The sequence below is a fragment of the Pocillopora damicornis genome, chromosome 10, assembly GCF_964200805.1.
Source record: "Pocillopora damicornis chromosome 10, jaPocDami1.2, whole genome shotgun sequence".
Classification (NCBI taxonomy): domain Eukaryota; kingdom Metazoa; phylum Cnidaria; class Anthozoa; order Scleractinia; family Pocilloporidae; genus Pocillopora; species Pocillopora damicornis.
The window spans coordinates 1677106-1700853 of record NC_142679.1 but is presented as its reverse complement, the minus strand read 5'-3'; the positions used below and the strand labels follow the sequence as shown (position 1 = coordinate 1700853).

The following is a 23748-nucleotide window of genomic DNA, read 5'->3' as shown; positions in this document are numbered from 1 at the left end:
ATGGAAATGTTTTGGACATTAAGTGCATTGAGTTCGCTGAAAACGCTGAGTATACAAAAATTTACTCAGCTAGAGTTTGCCTCGTAAGCACTTTCAATACGGATGTACTTTCACTTTCCAAGTATATATCTACCTAAAAGATAGCAGCTATTGGGAAAGATTACATTTTGTATCTAAGTTATAAACTGTGCAGTTAAAGTCGGTCATTTGACGGGTGAATAATGAGCAGCACTACACTGATAGAGGTGTTTGGTCACATTGTGTTCAGTTTCACTCGTGGTGTGTCAGAGCATTACAATCCAGAAGAACCTGTATTTACACCGGAGTCGTTTGGCTACGATCCTTTAGAAAGCACCGGTCGAGAATGGTATTATCATCCCGTAGATGAGTTTATATTTCAAGAATACAGCGATAGAAGGGATACAGCTTTTTCTTATCTTCCTTCATCGAGTCTTAATGTGAGATGTATGGACGCGTGCACACTAGAGGAAAATGAAGAGACGTTAGGCGGCCAACAAGATGAAGATCGAGCAATGGCTTGGAAGCGGCTCAGACCATCCACTCTTTCCACAGTGTGGAAAGCACTGTGTACCGGTGCTTTGATTTCATTGTTGACTGCTGCTATTATCGGTGTCCTATATATAATGATAACCTACGTCTGCTATCAAACCATATACAACTGCCAATTTCATGACACGGAGACAATTCCTGAGAAAGTACAATGGATCAGAACAATGTCTGCCATCACAGGTTGTGTTTTCCTGTACTTGTGGTTCTTTGGAGGTGTGCTTTTACTTTTCCGACCATATCAGATCATGGGGTTGAAGGGGAAACTGTTCTTAGTAGCTTCCCTCCTGTTTTCTTTGGATGCACTTGATCGCGTGGCTCTTCAACTCCGTGGAATATCTCATTCTAAACTTTCTGTGTTAAAAAAGATTCCATTGAACGTACTTTTCCTCTCCAGTATATGTTGGCAAATTTATCTCTTAACAAATGCGTTTCGCTCGTTATCAAAAAGGCTGAATTTATTTTTCAAAATTCTAATGCCAAGTTGTTTCCCTTTCGCAATCGGCATCTTCGTAGCGTCTTATATTTACCCGATGTACAGCAAGCAAGATGGGAAAGGAAAGCTACTCATAGCAATCTTCTCGCCTCTCATCGGGGTCGTTCTTAAGGCGATCTCTCGAATATGCGTTCAGCGGTTATGGCGCATAACTCATCCAGGACGTTCGTTCGTCTTGTTAGCGCCGTTGTATTTTGGAACAGCAGTTATGTTTCGAGTGTTGCAAGCAGAGCTTGACAACCTTAAATCCATAGCTATCCTTGGAATAGTCCACGGCGCTGCAGAAGTCATAGAGAGAAGCACCATGGTTATCATTGATCACGTTTGTCATGTAATTTTAGAAAGAAAATCAGCTCCTTGGGGAAGTTTCCGCACTCCTCGGCGTGAGCGACTAATGGCTGATGTCGCTATTTTAAGCATGCTTTATGAATCAACTGCTATTGTTTCTGTTAACAGTGTTTTGTATTTGTATCAACACATTTACTTACAAAACATTCCACTTTTAAAGCTGCTGCAGAAATTTGCAATTCATACCTCAGTTGCACTGGTTATTGAATGGTTTTTCACCGGCGCATCATTGGCCATCGAGACTCATTATCAGAACATCGCAGTTATGGCCGTTTGGCGAAAAAGATGGAAAAGACACATTTTGGTTGCTATAGCAAATCTCGTTCCATTGGCAATTTGGACGACACCCCACCTCTTGGAAATTGTACATGGGCGCTTTTATGAGTTTCAAAGCCACCCGTGCAAAATGCCCTTCGCTTAGAGACTTGGAAATCATTACGCTGGCGTCCGTTCGGCCTTTCCACGGGTGACGGTCTTGTAAGCTTCTCTTCGATACCGCGGAAACGAACTTTATGAAGAAAGAATCCATGTTCCGTCTGCTTGTACAGAGAAAGGAAACTCTGACCACAATGATTATTTCTAAAAGACCTGCGAGGATGAAGATTTCATTGGAAAGAATAGCAGAGATTGTGTGTCACTAAAATAAACGCCATTCGATCTAGCGCTTTGAGGCAATTAAATATGGAGAGCTTCAGCCTACAAATTGAATTAATCACAGGTCTTATGGGCTACGAACAATGCCGTAATGAAACAGTCAATGACAACCTTTTTTTTTAGCATGACGCAAACCGAACAGAACACCAGTATCGCGCTCGTATGGGTCTGCTTAGCACCTCTTTGGGCTTGGGTTCAATGATATACGCATGCACATTATTTTAAAAAGAGTGCAAAGGTTCAATTTGGTATCTTAGAGACACATAACATAAGACTGCTAGGCATTTATAGCTTGAAACTTGCCTTCGAATTCTTTGAATCGTGTAGGTAGAAATTCTTTAGAAAAACTCCTAAAAATACAGAGCATGTGGATACTTTTACAAACTGAAAGTTGCAATACCCTATAGCTTTAATGGTCACGAGGTGAAAACCAAAATAACTTAGACTTAAACACTTCATATAAATTCGTTAACTAAAATTACATGGACAATGCTTGTAGGTTACTATAAATTTACAGTTAACTCTGTAATTTATATACTGGTTTAGATTTGTTTCTCAGTGCAATGGTCGCGCAGACATTTGCGTTAGAAGTTTGTTGTACATTATTTTTACGTTGTTGGTTTACTGAGTTCTAAATGCTCAGTCTGGTTTCTATCCAATAAATAGATTCAACGTTGCCGCAGGAGATTCAAAATTTGGTGAGAACATCACTGACACGATCGGCTACCCTTGATATTGTGCTACTTTTTGTTCTTACCACATTTTGACGCCATATGTGATCTATTACTGAACAAACGCACGACAACATGGAACATGTTTGCTTTATATGATAAAAAAACAAAACTGTTTTGATGGCTCGGCTGCGCCACACTTTGACGTAATCTGAGATCTGTTACTGGAGAGACCCACAGCAATATGGTATATTGTTTGATGGTGACGTCACCTATGCGTCTGTCCTCCGATAGATCATAAGCTAGAAGCAATTAAAACGCGCGCGTAATATAGCTTTTTACAACTTACTTAGCATATACACAGGAAAAGGATTTTATGTACACCAATTACCTCCGTTACAGGTACTTCCTGGGAAAGTATTTAATGTTTAAGTACGAGTAGATAAACAACTTTGAAAAAAAACTAATTATACCACAACAGGAACAAAAGCTTGTTTAGGCAGTCATACCCTGATTCATCACGCAACAAATCTAGAGAATTGTGTGATAACCTCCATTTATAGGATGGGGTAGATATTATTATTTGTTTTATGATTAAAGGCGAAAATCTTATGTTATTATATCAATGCCCTGCAAATAGACATACCAGTAGCCCAAATTGTACAGGGCATATGAAAGAGGAAACAGAAGTCGACACGCAAAATCTATTTTTTCTGGGAGAGTTCTTTTTTTCATCCCACATTTAGTTCTGGGTGACTTTGGGTTTCCTTCAAGACACTGTAAGAAACTGCCATTCTTCTGCGATAGCTCTGATGTCTCGTCATTCGGGCCAGTGTCGTTATGAGGGGCTGTGGCCGTCACTGGTAGGACATGAACTCTTCCCTTAGCTGGGGACTTGACGGAATCACCTGATATGTTCAAAGTTTTGGAGCTCCTGCGATGACGTAGGTCCAGTTTGCTCAAGGATAATCGAGAAGTGTTCTACAAAATCATTCAAAAAAATTATCTTTTCGATTTGATTCACTGTCACGACCATACGGGGATCGAAACCTTGGATCAATATCAGTATCTACCCTTCCCCTGGCCTAACATTAACTTTAACTTGCTATCAGTTGACTGTTGTTGGACTTGGGGGAGGGGTAAGTGCGCAGTTTCTCAATCTAAATATCCCACGCACTGTGCCTGCAATATCTTTTTAAGGAGGGAGGCTGTTTAGTCTCTCTAGGTCAAAAGAAGATAATTTCACATTTGGAAAAAAAAGTGGAAACCTCATTACCAGTCCTTCGTTGTGTATTCCTTCCTCCTTGTTTTCTTCATTTTGCTTCTCATTCGCGAGTCTCTCTACCAGTACACACTCAACCAGGGACAGAAAGATAAAAAGGAATGACGTCATTAGAAACCAGTCCACTCCTTTCACATAGCTCACCTGCAATGAAGTTACATGTATCGGGTATCAAATAATGCTCTGAAAGTTATGCAATGTAAATATCTCTATATAACTTTATAGAATTGTATCCAATTTTCTTGTTTTTTTTTTTATTTTGTTTGGCGTGAGTTACGCAAACGTGACACTGAGCCAGAGATACACTTTGATTACATATTGTGAAGTGTTATCCACAGATATACGTATTTTGAGGTGTGAGAGGCACGGGTGTTGCATTTTTGGTAACGTCACGATATAGAGTTCCTCACTAGTAAATAGCAGAAGGGTTTGCAACGAGCCTTGGTTGTCAACAAGGGCAAAAATACATTTATTCTTTTCTAAATTAATTTTAAATACGTACGGCCAATATTTATACGGCGCACGTCTAATTTTTGCAGAGAGCGAAATTTTTATAACTATTTTTGGAAAAAGAAAACGTGTCTTTCTTATGATGGTTTTCTTGACTGTTGACAGCCTAAACCATAACGAATTTTCGCGAATCCCTGCATACCACCGTCTGTTAAATGCATGTCATGTTTTAGTCATGAGAGTTCTCTAACCTTAGGCAACATGCCGTTAATGTAACCCAATAAGAAAACAATTGTGAGAATGCAAGTGATGCCGACAGTGAGCCTGTCACCTCCATTATCAGGACTCATCCAGAACACAATCCAGCTCAGCATAACGAGGAAGATGCATGGAAGGTACAGCTGGATCATGTAATATCCCAGACGCCTTTGCAGCAAGAAGAATGCTCCTACGATGGTATAGTTACCTGTGTATGATAGCCAAGAAAATCTGTCATCATTGTATATGTAGTTGCATTACACTAGGTGAGGACGACCACGTTAGTTTTGTAGAAGACTCAACTTCAATTTAACAACTCTTTGTCGCCTAGACTTTTTCCTGTTCTCATTCATATGATATAGCTCTGCAGTGATGATCTAAATGAAATCTGTTGCAACAAAACTGAAAATGGATACGAAAGAAAACTTTCGACAGGCCATCTACTATCACAAGAGAATTACCTGTAAATATACCGTATGTCTCCTTAAATAACCACACAAAGACTTATAACCTTGAAAGCTACTTGTCAAAATTAGTTTAGTAACTTAATTACAGTTCGTCTTTCAGGGCGCGGAAGCTTTCTAAATCTTGCTAAATCTTGTCATAAATAATTTACCTCCGATGTATACTCCAACTCGGCGTGAAGGTTTTGCAGATATGATTGAAAACTGCGCCATCGTAGTTTGTTCGACAGTGATAAGGTCTCGTTTCCACATGTAATCAACATCGCGCGTAGAAAACCCGTCTGAGACAAATACAGCACAATGTGCATTAAGGAGGATTGAACATTCTTCGTCTGCCTAAACAATGATTAATCAAATGTACCATGACCAGTGCCTAGTTACGGACTACTTGGAAAATTATGAGAAAACCCTTAATTGAAACGCTGCATCTTACTCTATATAAAACACTTCAGCAGCTAAGTTGCAATTAGGCTACAACTGTAGTGTACATCAATTGCCATACCTACAGATCGCAATGTTTTCATCAGTGTACTAATTTAATTCCCGCTGCCCTTTTCATCAGACCTTATTTCCTCCTGACGCGCTTCGCACTTTATTTTCTGACTTTACCTTGTTGAACACCGCCTTGATTGTGGTTCATACGCTCACACTTCTTCAACTAATTTGATGGTTTATTTGCTTCTCCTTGATTTACTTATCCGCCACTGCACCCTGCTCTACTATATAAAAGTCGCTTGACATGCACTCAGAAACTTTCAGTTTCAGGCATCCAAGATTTTAAAGAAATGAGTGCATGTAACAGTATTTAAGCTAAGAATGATTTTTTTTCCTTTTTTTTTCCTTCAATGGATTCAAGAAGAGAGTAAATGGTGAAAATTATTGCCAATATGCATGTAACATCTCCCACTATATACTTACAGCTCCCAAATGTGAGCGAACAGTTCTGTGTGTCGATTGGAAAGTTGTGAAGATCCATATTACAGGCGGACACTAAGTGAGTACTAAAGATAAACAATATAAAACTATAATAGAACGCTTGAGATTCAGTCAAGATCAAGTGTTTTATTAGACAATTTTGGGATAAAATTAGTCCCAAAAACTTTCATGGGGACCATAAGGGAAACTACTTCGGGTTTCACTTCTGGCTGCTGCACATTTCATCGTAAATAAGTTATGAGAATTTGGTGCTGGATCAAGTTGAAAAATTTTATCCGATAAGTTGGAGTAAACTTACTACCCGTTTGTTGGATAATGTGTGTATTTCATAGGGAGAAGTTAAATGTTAATCACTACTGGGAGTTAGAAGGATAAACTTGCCATAAAGTTGATACCACAGATGCAGCACATGAATCGCCAACGCTCACACTCTATACTGAGGACTAATCTGCCTCGTTTTAGACCCAAGACCCCGAGTATCAAACCCTGTCGGGCGACACATACCCTTTAGGGAAAATTAAAGAAGTAATATCTCTCAGGATCTCTTGGTTCTGAGTCTGACACTTAACCGTTGCCTTTCCCAAGTGACTTTCAGTCTTCATTAGATATTAATGAAGAATTCATATTTAAGTCGAATTAGCGGGTGGTAGCCGTAGAAGTTTTATCTGCAAGCAAATGATATTCTTGTGAACAGCAAACTTACTTTCTTGAGTAGAATACGCGCCCAGAGGGTTCCACATTCATAGAGGAATGCAAGCTTTTGTCTTCTTTATCCAGATCTGTTGCGCGAGAATTATATGAAAAAGTATCAGGCCTCCATATTAAGTTGATGTCATCTCTAGCCAGATGCACAGTTTTGTTCACGACGTTTGCTAATCGAGGGTCGTACCATTCCTGACGAAAGTACATGTACGCATCTAGTTCCTGTACGGGATAAGAGAAATCTTTACGACTTATCCTACCACAAGTCTCCTATAGCACAGTGGTAGAGCATTTGAAGTACTTAACGGAGCTATTGCCTGCGCACGGAGTTCTCTTTTTTTTTTTTTCGAGTATACCTGTGACATTCACTAAATTACACTGAATAACCTTGTATTTGTCTCAAGAATCCAGGAAACGAAACTGAAAATTATTCCTTGATTTGATTCTTAAATTCATGCCATCGACTGAGATTAAATCGCTGGATTTATTTTTCCACCCTACCGTCTGTTAATCATGAGCTGCTTTGTAACTTGCAGTTTAAGATAAAAATTAATGAACTTGCCTTCCCTAATTTTAATTGCAGAAAATGTTTGACTGCAAACATTAGTAATAGTTGAAAATATCCTACCATGTTGACCTCTTCTATTTTCCCAAACGATTCCACATAAAGATCCACCAATATCAACGTGTAATTAACTAAAAAAGCGCCACAAACGAAATGGTTAATTTCGGGTATATGAATTGTTAATTTTGTCAAATATTCTCCCTACGATTTCAACTGGCTGTTTTTTTTTTATTTTTGCTCTCAGTTCCTTTGTTATGATTGGTCTTAGTGATAGCGTTGGAAGAAGCTTAACGACACTCAATGTGGGTGCGAATGGGTCCGGCAGGATTTGGTATCGATGTGTACTGGGTATGGATCGTTTTCAAGGCGTTTCACACGCAAGGGAAATGAAAGTTACAAAATTAAGCATTGATTTGCCATCAATAATCGATTATCTGACCAACTGATGGTCATTTTTAAACTACAGGTCATACCTCCATCGTTGGGATGTGTTCCTCTGTCGTAACCGGAGTTGGTCAAATGTTCTTTAAGCACTTGGAGTGATGAATCCGCACTGAAATGACGAGAGCAAGTAAGCGAGTGGTCACAGATAATTACAATATCAAATATTATATCAAGCTGGAAATTAAACAAAGAATTTCCTTGTGTGCACTACCTGCGTGCCGTCTCGACCATGATTCTTGTCAAGGACCTCATGAGTAACTTTCATTTATGAACTACACAAGATTCCTTCTACTTTGAAACCATCATAGGAGACAAGCAAATTAACCAGATACCAACACAACATAAATATTGGCCAGTCTTGATTTGGATTGATCATATTCATTAGTTATCATTTACGTAAGAATTCAGTTATTAGATGTAACGTTTTGGTGCAAGAATCAGTATTTATTTTTTCAACACTAAGGTTGACTTTTGTCAATTATCATTTAAATTGATTATTCTATAGATGTTAAGACTAGCAGTTTAGACTTGAGGAAAAATTTTAAAAAGACGTTACCTGGTTACAGTAAGAAGGAATGCTTGATACACAATCAAAATGAGCAACGCCATCCCAGCAAGGGTCCGCCAACAACCTTCTTGTTTATATAAGAGTAAGGAACGATAAAGTCAGAGAGTATTCTCAATCTAGGTCTCCTTATATCTTGCCCGCCATATGTATGCAAATGGTTCCAGCGGTTTGAGAAGAGTACAGCCTCTTGCTACAAAAAAATGAGAGGAAAGGGAAATCTTTTCAAAGATATTGATTATTCGAGTAATTCAAAGCTGGGTGTGGAAAGTTGTCTATGAGACTGCCTTGGTATTGCGTTCTTATTCTCGATAATTGGTTGTGGAAAGTACGTATACGCATCACCCTGTCCCAGCCAATCAGATGACTTGGTCACTCACGCTTTCCTGCACCTTTGGTCGTTCACTCTTAGAGTTACTTTCGTCAGCTCTCATCGTTTTTTTTTTTTTTTTTTTTGTCCTAATCAACTTTGTACTGAATAATTTGATTTGTTTCCATGGAAACACCCTAAATGAAAGCCTCTATCATCATTGCCAACACTGTAGGTAGAATTCAATCTTTCTCATTTCCAATGGTTCTTCCCTGAGTCGATGCAGCCTTGATTCACGGGTCAAATTGATAATTTATCTTGATTATTGTTCCTCGTCAGCCGACATGTTTTGTGATGGAATATACAATAGATGTTATTTTTCAGCTTGCTTTCGAAGTTATTAACCCAGCTTAATAATTAACATCAAGCACGTCTCGTCGTTTCTTCCTAGCTTTTGTTTCAAATGGTTATGATTTTTGCAGCTTTTTTGTCAATTGAAAATATTCTCTTCGTCCACAAGACTATCCCAGTATGCCACACAAGCGCATTTTTACCCTTTACAGAGGTATTTTCCTTAAAATATCTTACTGAGTAGTTTTGTCATTCTAAAAACGCGAAGTTGAATTGAAAGAATTTTCTAGAAAAATATGTACAGTGAAAGAATTGATGAATTGATGAAATACAAATTCGACTCTTCAAAAACTTTGGTTAAAGTTCAGATCATTGAAAAAAAACGAAGATTCAACATCGCTACCGAACACCTCTATACCAGTTCTGTGGGAAAAAAAGTTTGTAAAGCAAACAGCGTAGAAGAGTCTGTTTACATATTCCAGAGGTTTGAAAGTAAATGCGATATTCCGTATCATAATAAAAATTATTCTGAGATGGCTGTAGGCTCGTCTTGTTTATGTCGCTCTCAACCAAACCTTTACTTTTCTACGGACAAACTGACTCAAAACCTGTTTATCACACACACCCATAAAAGTACTTACCGTGTTAAAACAGTGACGAAATACAGTTTAAAGACACCTTCGTTCCAATAACTCTTAGTTTTGGTAAGGTAATATGGAATAATAATATTCCACAAAGAGGTGAAAAAAAAAGTATCAACTACGCGGGAAACCGATTGATCTTCACAGAGATAGTTCTCTAAAAGGTCTTTGTAATACTCAATGCAATGAATTGATTTACCACTCCAGTGCTGCTAGAAGTTTGAAGTATCGTGGATTTATGTATGAAACGATCTTCCAGATTAGAGCTTTCCCGTAGGACGCCTGAGCAGGTGTTCGCTCCTGATAGCGCGGCATAACTAAGTCGTTTGTGATAAACTTTGAGCTTGCGATTGAACAATAGACTTCAAATTTGTTTTATTTCTCGCTAATGTAAAATTATACACAAGGCTTTGCGACAAAGGTAATGACATACCTAAATTTCACGAAACAGAGCGACATAATTTTTGATAGCTATTTGGTAACATTAAAAACAATTTGTTGGTGGTAACTTAGAAAATATTTGTCTTTGCAAGAGCAGATATCCGTGTTTTAAAAGCTTCTTAAGTAACACCAGGGGGCTCTGTAGGTAATTTCTATATTGTTTTCAAAATTCTTGATGGTGATTGGCCACAGGGAAACATCTGAACGGTTGCCGTCAGGTGGGAAGCCATTGTATTGAACCCTAGGTTACTTGCTTCATTATCACCTGTGCTCCATTGGCAAACTAGGTATCACTCCATTGTAGTTAAATATTATTGTTGTTTGCGCCTGTTACTCTTTATTATCGTCAGCTGAGAGCTTTAGATAATCCCCTTTATTTTACGAACATGCTGTGGCAGCATGCTTTCCGTTAACGTACACGCAGCACGTGCATTAAATAACTTGGAAGGATCTTCAAGTCACGCGAGGTTCTAAATAAATATGAACTTCTACGACGCAAGTCAATGAATAAAGCAGACTACTTATTCATATACTATCAATTACCCTATCCCTTAGCGGAATACTTACGAAAAAGGGTTCTCACTCTTGCCATTGCTTTAATAACGGGAGAGTTTGAAATCCCATCTGGGTCAAAAGCGGGTTTGCGTCATTGTAGTTCCGCTGAACAAAGCAGAAAACACGCATATGAACTCATCATGATGATTCCTGGAGGTCTTAGAGCGGAGACAGCACACTTCCTAAAAGTGTTAATCCTGGGAGAAGTTTCGAGTTGAAAAACTTTTCAATATCTCGGTATAGACAAAACTGCAAGAACACCCGACTTTCCTTGGGAAATGTATGAACGAAAATACGAACCACTTTCACTCAAGCTCGATGTTTGAACTGATAGGATATACTTTATTTTTTCAGTCAACTTAAAATGGCAACATGGAAGAATAACTCCTTTTATCGAGTTGCCAGGCTAAATACTGCAACACACAAGACTTACAAATATTTTAAAAAATAGCAGTAATTTGACAGGCCCAAAAAAAAATTACCGTGGGAGAAATAATTACATCAGTCTAACGTAAAATTACACAACATTTATAAACAAAGGTCTCCAACAACTTTTGAGAGAACAATGAAACAAAGAAAGCAACCTTGGGCTAGTTAAGTTAGAAAGAGAGATCTAGAAACATTCAGCCTTTTTGAACAAATACTTGACTATGCTTGACACAAGGATTATCATTGAGGCAGAGTCTTTACTCCGCCTTAGCTCAAAGCATTCAGATTATAATAGGCGAATAGTGAATTGAATTCAATATAGACAGAGAGATAAAAGGTTTACACGCACAATAAATTATGCTTACTCTTGTGAATAACCTAAATGGCATACTCTTCATTTCTTTCGTAAGGCACGCATATACTTCAGAGGTTCAGAAAATCCTAACATTATTATTGTGTTTATATTAACAGCTTGCTTTCACTCTTTCACTCAAACCAATGATCAGTATGCGTAGATATGATCCATTTAAAATTTTAATACATTGTGTAAAGGACACGTAATGAGAATTTAGAGAAATGTTAACTACGGGGGAAATTGTTCAGATATTGTCTTAAGAAAGGCTACAAAAAGAGTATGTTCTCTAGTAAAGATAATTAGCTTTCAGATCTCGGCCATGGAAGGGTTAAAAGTCTTCTGCCGACATCGAAAGTGATTTACATTCAATCGACAGAAAGAGTGCTATTTCGAAAAAAAAAAAAAAAAAGGTAGGTTTCGGAGCGGGAGAAAAATTACGATTTTGTCAAATATTGTAATTATCATACTAATGTAGTATGCGAAAATAAACTGAGTCGAAAATGCCCGCAAAAAATCAGAACTCCTTCGACAGGATTTGAACCTGTGACTTAAACTCCGGTATTTTATATTCTGTAGGGTAAAACATTAGTGCCGTGGAAGTAAGTCACCCAATATGCAACGTTATACAGCAAAAACGTTAAAGGAAATAAGACGCGGCTTGCTTTGTCCACCTTAGCCGAGAGTTCCATTGGGCGAGAGTTTCTTTTGTTGAAGAAGCAGCGAACAACTGTGTCGTAATGCGCCTGTGTGTTTTCCTTATCCATTTCGACCCAAGCTTCGTCGGGCAAAGGCGGACGCATCTCCCCAAGACTCAAGTGCCTGTATTCATCTCTTATCATATGAAAAAGTTCACTATGTTCATTTGATTCCCAGTGATTCAGGCGATTTCCTCCCTCGTTGTTCGTCTGTGTGCCAGTATCTGCTTTTCGTGGCCTCAGAATTTGCACACCAGACACGTAACGGCAGTTTAACCCTCCTTTGTCCTTCACCGAATTCTATTTGGGAGAAAATGCAATTAGAACTATACCAGGTGGGAAATTGGAAAAAAAATCTAATCATAGCACAATATGAACGGCGTAGCATACTAGTATACGGGGTAATATGAGGCATAACAAATCAGATTTCAGTACTATATACTACGTCGGAGTACCTCACAAACTCAGCAAAAATTAAGAATTCATTAACAAAGCTTAATCCTCCTCCTCGATTATATTTTACCTTCCTTGGTTCCTTGTCCCCAGAATTCCTCGTCCTTCTGTTTTTTTGCTCGTCTTCTATTTTCCTGGCATTTGCCCTCCACAACCTGTCCACGACAATGCATTCCAACAGACTCAGAAAAATGATCGTGAAACACACCATCAGGTACCAGTCCATTCCTTTGACATAGCTGACCTGTGACAAAAATATTACACGTTGTCGTAGCAGAAGTCGCTAATCCACACAGCCAGTATGAACTACATACATCTATAAGTTTCTATGAATGGCTAGGTGTAATTGCAGCTAAATTTCAACTGTTTTCTCTCACGTGGTACATTGTGTTGAGATTAGTATTTTTCAATTAAAATAAGATTAATTATATGTATTTATTTTGATACATCGTTTCAGGCATTGGCAGTAAGGAAATCGGCGGACCATAATTAACATCTTGTTTTGGAAATGATCTGATACCTATTAATAACAAATGAAGTGCTTATGCAGCAACAATTGTTCTCAGTAATAACAGTTGCCGTCTAACCGCACACTGTACGAGACAGATTCGCACCCTGTGATTCTGATTTAAACAGACCCGAATAAAAGTCTGTATCCATTATTCATTTAAATTCCACGATATGCATGCTTAGAAATTCCCCTTCTCCCTAACATTCTCATCTTTGTAAATCCATCATCAGATGGATATACAAATACGTCAGAACTAGGTGACAGGCGTGTCATTTCTTGTAACGTTTGGCTTGATAGTATATGATAATGCAAGGGGATGTCAAATCACATTTACCACCACGAACAGAAATACCATAACCCAACCTCTTTCCAGAAGAATGTCCTTTTGATCGCCCCAAACTCCTAGTGATAAATAAAGACTGCTCCCTTACCTTGGGAAGCATTCCGTTTGTATAGCCGAGCAAAAACACGATGGTCAGGATAGTGGTGATACCCACAGTCAGTCTACTAGCGCTGTCATCAGGCCTCATCCAGAACACGATCCAACTGAGCATGACCAGAAATATACAAGGGATGTACACCTGAATAATGTAATAACCCATGCGTCTCTTGAATGGAAATGTCACTGTTAACACTGTGAAGTTCCCTTAGGAAAAATGAAAGACGAGGAGTCAGGACTGTTTTGAGAAAGGGCAGCCAGTCACTTCTCGACACATCGTTTGATCGGACCCTGCCTGTGTCTAACTATTCAAAGAGACAGATTGCCTCAAAAGCGAGCTCCCCTTCCCCCCCCCCCCCATCTTCCTTCCTACCTCCCCCTTTCCACCCCTAGTAAGGAGTGGTTTTGACTCAGATGAAAGAAATCACAGAAGCAACAAACACTCAGGATTAACCTCGAATGCCTCCTTGCGCCAGAAAAGATTACCAATTGAATTTGAAGAAATTTAAAGAATATGTGTCTAAATTCGTGTACTAGATTCAGCGTCTTTACCACAAAGGCAACATTGTCCTCAGGATATCAATTGAAGGGACTTCATTAACCATTCCTTAAAATTCTGAAAGTTCCTTGGACCACCTAATCATTGTCAGTGAGAGTTCGCCTCGTGTTCGAGCCGACGTAAGTTACAGTCAAGCAGGTTCAGTTGGACATGCATGCTAATCATATTTATCTCGCACTCTTACCGGTGGAAAACTCGTTGACTTCAGTGGACAACGTCGGGTCACCGACGGAAAATTGTGCCATTTCTTTGTTAGCAATTGATATCGTGGGATTCCTCCATTTTAAGAGAATGTCATCGTCTGTATGGCCATCTAATGACAGGTAAAAATAAAATAATAAAAAAAGTAAAGAACAAAAAAAACACGAGAGGATCGACCTCTATTCGTGGACATTTCGGAAAGTCAACTGAATAATTTAGTAGTAAACTTTCCCTCGGCATTTCTTCATGTATAATTTGGTTTTATTAACCCTTTACACCCTAACATCAGTATCCAGATTCTCCATACTCTTCTATATACGTTTCCTTTAGTACTGACAAGGAGAATTTGTTGGACAATCAAAACTCCTTTGGGTGGCGATCATTTCCTTTATTCTCATGATCTTAAGGATTGATTCAGCCATATTACTGTAAAGAGAAATTAGATGCTGGTCACTCTTAGAGTTTAAAGGGTTAACTGGCTTGATAAATAAATAAAATTGGTCATCATAAGAGATTATAAGGCTGACGTGCGAGTGTTAGTCTTTCGTAAGGGCGAAGGATCTGCCCACTAAACAGAGAATGAATGCTACAAAAAAACAAACAATAACAAACAAAATCAAGAAAAATAAATACTCACAGCTTCCAAATGATAATTTACACTGCTGTGTGTCCATAGGAAAATCGTGCAAATCCATTTCACATGAGGCGATAATGTGTGTACTAAAAGGAAAAAAAAAGATCCCTAATATAAGGATTAAATGTTTGTTGCTTTTCATCATGTTGACATATAAAAGCATTTAAGAAATTATTTCTTATTTTACAGATAAATTTGATCTTAAATATCATCTGAGCGATAGAACCCTTAAGATATTTGATGAATGATCCTTTCTGAGTGTGTAACTGCTTCGAAACTCAGTTCTCGCTCATTATCATTTACAGTGCACTTACCTTCTGCTGTACATAATGAAGCCTCTCCGATCGATTCTGATGACGCTATGAACCTCAGTGTCGGGCAGCATCAGGTCCGAGGTTTTCGCGTTGTAGCAGTAGGAGTCTGGTAACCATAGGCGAGAAATATAATCTCGTTGCAGCACTTGATTGTCAGAGGTTATGTACTTAGCGATACGATCCTCGAACCACATCTGACGGAAATACATAAAACCTGGAAATTCCTAAAAAACAGAGAATTGAAGGGAAAATGTTTAGGGATCAGTAATTATTCATCACGGGGAGGGAGGGACAGAGGAGTTTGGGAGAGGCCACATGGTTTCCACTGCCAATAAGGAGGGAGGGATCGTTAGAATATTACAGAACCTTACGAGAGAATTGGGTAAATTTTACAGTGACACAGCCAAATTCTGTCAAACTCCCCCCTTCCCCCCCCCCCCCCCCCCACAGGTGATAACTGATAATAGTCGTGGAGAAGTGGAGCGTCGAGTAGGTTCGATATTAATGTTTCCATCACCAATAACGAAAGAGTGTTTTAACGAACGGCGTGATGAAGAAGGATAATAAATGTTGTGTTCGGTTTTTCACTTTTAATTTAAACTTGGCGCCATTCCCCTCAAGAGGGCTCGACTAAACCTGAGGCTCATGGAACGTGAAAAAAACAAGCAAAAAGCGCATTTAATATAAAGTCAAACCTTAGCATTGTTTAGTGGTTTGAGGAAAAAAAAATCAACTCCAATTTTAAGGATAATCGTTGAATAATGATCTTACCATGTTTACTTCTTTTATGTTTCCAAACGACTCCACATAAATATCTAGGAAAACCTCAGTAGGTTTACCTACAAATAATAAATTGCTTGTAAAACAATATTGTTTTGATTTATTATTTCATTTTACATACTGGGAGATCTGTCAAATGATTACAAGAAATAAACAAAAGCGGATGGTTCTGAATCAGAGGGAACAGCACTCGAAGCGTCGTACACTCTTCTTATTTAACACCATCTTTTCATTCTCTGATGAAGTTCACGATGTGGAAATATCCAGGCTCACCTTATTCATTCCAAGACATTTCTTGGAAATGACATTTATACAACAGCCCATCACCAGAGCTCTTAATCAATTGACCGCATTCATTTCCTTTTTAGGCCAAAATAGTAAAACCAGCTTATCGGGGAGGGGTTCCCCTTTCCCCCTTCTCCCTTCCCCACCCCCCACACTCTCCCTTCCCCATTTCCCCCCCTCATTCCTTTCCCCCCACCCTCCTTAACCATTCCTCCTTCCCCAATCACTCCATCTCCCCTCCCCCCTCCCACCCTCACTTCCCCTTTTCCCCTTCAAAGATAGAGTAACAGGAAAGGTTGAGCTTTATCCTCTTATGTAGTAACCCGGCAAAATACAATTAATCTTAAAACGTAGCATACACTAGTTTGTGATACCACATTGTGTGAAAAGGGATTTGTCCGTGTTTTTCCATTTTTAAATGTGAATTTTACTGTAGCTTATCAAGTTCATTATCAAGTAAAATGTGTTCTCATAATAGAGTAACTTTGTTACTGAGTAATCACCTGATGTAGCATTTGGCCTGACTGTCTTGTCGTACTTTGTAGTTAGATACTCCACCAAACTTATGGGAATATTTCCTGTTCCATTTAACGCTGGCTCAGATTTATTTTCCTCTCTACAATCCATTAAAGGTAAAAACGTAATGATAATCATGCAATAAGATTGGTAAAAGTGACGCATGGTCTTGTGAAGTTCAGCCCCTCTTTGTGAAACCAGCAACCGCATGCGCTACTACTTTGAAACCTCATTTTTTTTTTCAGCGTACTTTGATTTAGTGTCATAAAACCAAATTAATCACAACAGCCTATCATAGAAGGGAAAATATCACGAGGAGCCAATCTACGAACTGGGACTGTCGGTCAGTATTTGAGATTCTTTTGTCTGGTGTGTTTCCTCTCTTGACATTGTATCTAGAGTGGTCACTTGGCAAAGTTAACGAGACGGAGAACAGCACAATGGTATCGGAGGCAACTTCGTTTTCTTAGCAAAACAAAATTCGGACTGTCTATTTCCGACACTCACAATACTCATATATTATTCATATTACACAGATGTCTCACCGTCCAGCAACATTAACAGCAATTACGGAGAAAATAACGACATTTCTAATCCAACACGGGGCCATGATTCTCTTTGGTATCTTTTAGTTTTCAAGGATAACTACGCAGTTCTTCCTCTCCAGCACTAATTTCCTCTATTTCTGTTAAAAAAGAGAAAGGGCATACTGCTTTCAGTTCTAAATAAAGTTTAAAAAAGCTACGAGTATAAATATTGAAATTCATGAGCTAACGCCAGAAAATGAATGGTTGTTTCTGCAATCGAGACTTAATCATTTACATCACTGCAGATCAGTGATATAACCCCATATTTGCATATATGGAAAAGTACAACTTAAAAAAGTTCAATTTTGATCTGTCCGTCAATGAATGAGAACTATAAATGTTTCGTCTAATGCAGTATGGCGAGCTTTCAATCAAGACTGATGCCTGCCAAGCGTTGAGACAGGTGTAAGGAAACAATGAATCCTTTATGAAGATTTAGATATATGAAAATTCACATATTTGCACTGCGGTGGAAAGATGAAATTAGAAGATCCTCGCAGCTAAGAACACTACTGAAACTAGTAGTTGTAAGTAGGACCTGAAAATTTTTTTTTTTTTTTTTTTTCAGGCCCGTACGGAATTTGAACCCGTGACCTCTGCGATACCGGTGCAGCGCTCTACCAATTGAGCTAACAATCCTAACAATCCTTTTGAATCCTTTAGCTCTCCAAGAGATTGACTCCCAACTTGTTCTTAGTGTATTTTCCAACAAACTGATGAGGAGAAGGGAAAAAGTCATCAACTATGTAGCAATTCATTGAGATATCACCAAATTTCTCTTAACTAGTTTATTACGAAATGTAATGCTCCTGGAAAGGAGAATTACGAAATAAAACTTGGATTTTAATGGCCTTGCAGGTATAACTCCCATTATTGTGAAATACTTACTGTAATTATCAGATATGCAGTAAGTATATATCAGCACGAAAATAGAACCTTGAATGTTACGCAATGCTCAAGTTTAAAATGTCATTTTTCATCGCTGTTGTGTTTTATGACTCAGACCTTGTGCTCTGTTCTCGATTTTAATTTCAATTCATGTCACGCTGTTTGGTCAATTTGTATTAAAAAATGTACTGTTTGTAGCAACGAGTAGTTTCTCGAATTCTCTTCTAGAATATGGAACACAATGCTTTTGTTTCTGATAAAGGGTAAAACCAAATATCGTTAGTTTTGCTTTTTATCGTGGTAAAATATTTTCCTCTTGAGGAAAGACAAGCCCTAGCGGAATATTTTTTTTGCTTCTGTCGCAGCGTCGCAGCCCACAAGCTCGTTTTCAAAGGAACAAAAAAGGACAAAAGGACAAATGCTCCAAATCAGCTAAAGCTCGGCATTTTCTAGATCTAGTTGCTTCTTTCTTTCAAAATACAAACGACGGCCTATTTGCTAGGTTATTTGTTAGTTAACTTATCGAAAAAAGTTTAAACTTGCCTGATAATGCGAGGAAACCATTTCGGTACTGAAATCGCACAACCCGCTTGAATGTACACCGAACTCTAGAAAGCAATTAGTCATTTCTGAAAACTTTGGCAAATACCACACAAAAGACGTTACCTTGTCTTTATGAGGTAAAAAAAAACTGTTAATGTAAGATGCAATAGATGTTATCACAATTTCCATGAAATCCCATTAATTATTAATTGCCTCACAACATTCATCAAAAACCTCATTTCGCGCTTGCTCAATTTGTTTCCATATGAAAATGGGAATCATGTCGTGAAATTCTTTCCTCGACGTGTGTTAATTCTGCCCAGTACGCAGTTTGACATTTTGTTAACCCCAATCCGTTTGTCTATCTGCACATATACATTGGCTTACCACATTAACCTTTACTCTGGCATAACGTGATAAGCGCAGCATTTAAACTGTTTGCGAATACATCATTTGATTGCCTACCACACGAAACCAGAAAAGTGTTGATGCTACTAAAATATCCATCCGTAACAAAATGAAATTGCACGTGTCTCGATTATTTTCATGAAAAAAGCATGATCAGTTTGGCGGACTGGCCCAGGACAAGGCTCATATTTTTTCTTCTCTTTTAGTTTGATTAAGGGCCGTTTTTTTTTTGCCGATTCAATAACCTAAACATGTTATAGTGAAAGTTGATTTATGACCTCTTTCATGGAAAACGGAGGGAAATAGTATAACTGATAATTACCATACGATAAAAAATTCAACGTACCGAAGTGAATAGAGTTTGGAGATTTTCTGTCCGTGATACACGATCCGTTTTATCTAGCAATCATCGTTATAATTACAGAAACCATGTTGCGTTTCTCTTAAGCACTCAGACTCAGCATATGCCCTCCCTATTTCCTCGGCTCAGAGAGAAATTGAATCCAATTCGGAATGAGTTGTTAATGACGTAAACAAAAAAACAAAAAAATTGGCTGACCGACTTCCTTCAAAGGAGAAAACTTTTCAGTTGCCAAAATGGGTTGTAATTAAAAAAAAGTAATGAAATTACATGTATCTTAAGGTGAAATTATAATCCTGATTATAAAAAAGCGTTTTTTTTTGCCTGAATCCATAGCACGAAAATAAATTTATCAAAGATAACATTGTTTGAAACCTTTGTTAACTGAAGTTTAGTTTAAGGCCCATCTCATGTTGAAGCACATTAAAGTAAATTCTCCCGTTAATGTTTCAACATATTAAATAAAAAGTTGTTGCGAAGGAACAGGGTCTGTTATATCATAACACGTAATCATTTCTCATGGCATAACTTGGGTGGATGAAACTTTTTGACGCAAAACTTTTCTAAGACGATGGCACCTTAGTCGCGTTAAAGCAGGAGCTTAACTCTTCTAGGAAAAGGGTTTTACAGAAGATGGGAGATTGATAAAAGTACAGCACAGCTTTATTTATTAGGCAGATTTGGATTGAAGAGCATACTACGAGCAGTATTCAAAAGCTTCGTTATATTTCCTTGGCGCGTCGCCCCTCGAAACTTAATGTAATAAGGGCGTGAGTTGCTGTTTAATAAATATTCGAGTATGGAAATAAAGATTTTTTTTCTTCCTTTTTTTCGAGAGTCTATTTTTCCTTAGTTAATATACAGTGCGTTTTCACTTGCCTATTGATTTTCCACAGGTTCAGTTAACAGTACTCCTTCCACCAGTGGCTTAATATCAATTTCAACTGAAATGACATCGACACTGCTAAGTTCGATTTACTTTCGATTCTGACTGGAGACAATTCTATCAGATTGAACTTCAATCGCTTAAAAGAATCATGATGGCTTAACCTACCTGGCAAGTCTATAAAATTAAACGCGATATTCTGAAGTCAGCAACCAGTTCTTTGGAAACTACGCGATGTTACCTGAGTGTGAACTCATGGATACAAATTACGGAATTTCAGGTGGTCTCAGGATGGGTTTGTGATGCAAATTATGACCTCGTTAACACATGTTTTATACTTTAATACAATTAAATAAAATGTTAGCAAAACACTCAAATGGAAACTTAAGCCACGAAAAGCACATATGTGAATAAAGAGAAAAGTTACATAGCCTTCATTAACACCAAAAAAATTATATATGAAGTCCATTGCACAAAAATTAAGATGTCGTTAAGTACTCGAAATTCTTACTCCTAAGTTAAAATTAATATCACGCCTACTTATTTCATATCGACTTGAATCTAAGTGGATTCACCTGTAACATTACAATGACAGTTCGAATTATTTTTCACGCCTCTGACAGTTTGTGTTTCATCAACTTCTCTCTAGTGAAAAACGATGTATCAACTGCTATAAGTGTAATTTGTGCAGAGGAACTGTCAACCTTTAAACTGTTTTTTGTAATCTTCCCATTTCAAATCGTGGTTTTAAAATTTTCAAGTTACTGCTTGGCAATTATTTATTCATGGTTGTCATCCTTTACGTTGATAAATTATTTAAAATAACACCGTTATGTTTGTAAACGATTTCAGTTAGACATCCTATTTATACATAGCTTCTGACCAACATGTCCGTGGCGACCAAGACATTGATAAAAACGTCGATACTACTCTTAGTGTATAGGTTTATCCAATTGTTTTGCTTCTTTTTTTTTCTCAAATGACGCCGAATATCTGGACAGTTTCATAAACATATGTGGAGGGCATTCTAAAAGCAAAGTGTTTTTTAAATGCAAACGAACAACTTTCTTAACACCAGAAATTGAATAGAAGGTAAGGCGTAACTTAAAAAGTGTAAATATTCTAAGGCGTCACTCTTGATTGATTGCCTTTGAAAAATTACTATTAATGCAGATTCCATGTAAAAATGTCTAATTCTTTACCAAGTTTAATTGATTTAAGAGACTTTTTGATATGTCTTTCAGCACCAATAGCCCTCAAGTCACGGCTTTAGAAAGAAAATGTCGTTTTTCAGCATAATTTTTCCTAGGCCTTGAAGGATCCCGGAAAGAAACATCTGACAACATAAACTATTCTATCTCTTAGGCTCATACATTTCATGTACAGTTGTAATCTCGATCATCGCCATCGATTTTTCTTAATGATGAAGCTACACAATGTTGGGTAACTATAACGTAAACCCGTGCAGCTTACGCTTTGTGTTCAGTACTGTCAAAAATACAACAGAAACTTTAGGCAGTAAGTACGGCAACGCTGAGCAAAAGGTCTATTGAAAAATGAATTAACTCTTTTGCTTAGAATTTCTCGAATGGCAAGATGTACTTACCTTCTATTGGCATCACACCTAAACTACAGCATAACATGGGAGCGCATTATAGAGTTCCTGATAGAACCTTTAATAATTCGCCGTCTGGGTCTCTGTCCTAAACTTGGAAAACTTGGTGATTTCACGTTGTTGTTTTGTAGAGGAAGGCTAAGAAATGTACAAAGTTTTAAAACGCACGTGCTGAGCCATTGTTCTGCTTATTAAATCTTTTGTTTCGCCGCGTCCTCCCTCGTATTTGCTTAGGTTTACAGTCAAGTCGCCCGACAGTCATCTTGCCCGAAGTCATGTCGCCCGAAACCTGAGTCATGTTGCCCGAAATTTTAGTAATGTCGCCCGAAAAAAAAAGTCAAGTCGCTCGAAGAAACAAATACTAAAAAGATCTGAACTTCAGACTGTTAATAGGCAATAACGTTGTTGGAAACGAACAACGTTCCCCTTTGTTGTTAGGAACAAACAACGCTTTAAGAATCTTCATGGTCTTGTCGGAAACAAAGAGCGCTTTAGTGATAAAAAATTTCTCAACGTTAGTGCCTATTTACAGTCTGAAATTCTGATCTTTTTATTATTTGTTTCTTCGGGCGACTTGACTTTTTTTTTCGGGCGACATTACTAAAATTTCGGGCAACATGACTGCGGGTGAGATGACTCTCGAGCGACTTGACCGTTTACCATTTGCTTAAGGTCCCTACTATATACAAGTTGTACTTTCACACGTGGAAACTTCATTTTAAATATATCGGAAAGGACCCGTGAGATACGGTACCCTTTTTTTAATCATACCCATTACAATTTCCTCAAATGTGATTGGTGCATTTGCTGCTTTATTTTCCACTAATCACTCTGTACTGTAATCGGACAGTTGAAGCAGCTAATCGTGCCAAGTCCACTTAGCTAAATCCGCCAATCACAGAATTGATCATAATAACCATAGCAACAACTACTAATCCTGAAAAACAAACCGGAAATTTATAAAATATGGTTATTTTATACTCTAGACTTATCTCTACCGGAGATGTTTGTCCTAAATGTATTTGTTTTTTTCGGAAATTGTAACGGTTATGATTAATTGGTAACAGGACTTCGTGTCATTCAATTCTGTCTGTAATTCGTGATTGACAAATCGGACTCCCTTCGTCCGAATTTTCTAATCACTCGTACGATTACAAACCGAATTTCGTCTCCACTCGCTCCTATTACCACTTTAATCCTAAACTGTGAACACCAGGTATCCTTTCTGCCCCAACACATTCACCTCAGTCCTCAGCTGTATCTCATGATTAACGATGAGTAAAGATGGTACGTCTTTGCATCGGTGGGGTGATAGGAGGGAGGAGGTATGACAAGACGATTTGATTGTAAATTAGCAGCCGTAAAGAGTTTCTAAATCTGACGTTTCGAGCGTGGGCCCTTCGTCAGGGGGAATAAAGGTTTTGTTGGTCTTATGTGGTTTACACACTGAAAGATGGAGCTACGCTATTGGAGGAAACAAAAGAAAATTACGGCTGTTCTGTAAGCTACACAGCTTAGGATTTCAAGTAGTAACAATGATTCCGTGTACCTGACATTCACAAACTAAAATCAACACAGTAAGACATGTA

General features: G+C 38.1%; 3 protein-coding genes across 5 annotated transcripts; 1 reads left to right on the top strand and 2 right to left on the bottom strand.

The window, feature by feature from the left end:
* Window positions 1-112: 112 nt before the first annotated feature.
* Window positions 113-3413, top strand: LOC149038387 (uncharacterized). Its single transcript, XM_089185066.1, has one exon. The coding sequence runs from the start codon at window positions 222-224 to the stop codon at window positions 1830-1832; it is 1611 nt and encodes a 536-aa protein (XP_089041192.1). The 5' UTR covers window positions 113-221; the 3' UTR covers window positions 1833-3413.
* On the bottom strand, window positions 2457-10023 carry LOC113667657 (gamma-aminobutyric acid receptor subunit gamma-2). Of its 2 annotated transcripts, none has more exons than XM_089185070.1 (10): window positions 9904-10023; window positions 8394-8595; window positions 7867-7946; window positions 7457-7524; window positions 6830-7050; window positions 6109-6191; window positions 5343-5471; window positions 4720-4934; window positions 4013-4162; window positions 2457-3717 (listed from the first exon to the last, which is right to left on the bottom strand). In XM_089185070.1, exons 2-10 carry the CDS (start codon window positions 8444-8446, stop codon window positions 3346-3348), a joined length of 1371 nt encoding a protein of 456 aa, XP_089041196.1. In that variant the 5' UTR covers window positions 8447-8595; window positions 9904-10023; the 3' UTR covers window positions 2457-3345. The 2 variants fall into 2 exon arrangements, with proteins under 2 accessions (XP_089041196.1, XP_089041195.1); XM_089185069.1 differs by having other exon boundaries at window positions 9705-9988.
* A 994-nt stretch (window positions 10024-11017) lies between these two features.
* LOC113667770 (gamma-aminobutyric acid receptor subunit gamma-4) lies at window positions 11018-20810 on the bottom strand. Of its 2 annotated transcripts, XM_089185068.1 has the most exons (11): window positions 20713-20797; window positions 18890-18954; window positions 17417-17556; window positions 16859-16971; window positions 16062-16129; window positions 15291-15514; window positions 14980-15062; window positions 14326-14454; window positions 13575-13789; window positions 12703-12876; window positions 11018-12479 (listed from the first exon to the last, which is right to left on the bottom strand). In XM_089185068.1, the coding sequence occupies exons 3-11, from the start codon at window positions 17479-17481 to the stop codon at window positions 12048-12050; spliced, it is 1503 nt and encodes a 500-aa protein (XP_089041194.1). In that variant the 5' UTR covers window positions 17482-17556; window positions 18890-18954; window positions 20713-20797; the 3' UTR covers window positions 11018-12047. The 2 variants fall into 2 exon arrangements, with proteins under 2 accessions (XP_089041194.1, XP_089041193.1); XM_089185067.1 differs by lacking the exon at window positions 18890-18954 and having other exon boundaries at window positions 20713-20810.
* Window positions 20811-23748: the final 2938 nt, after the last annotated feature.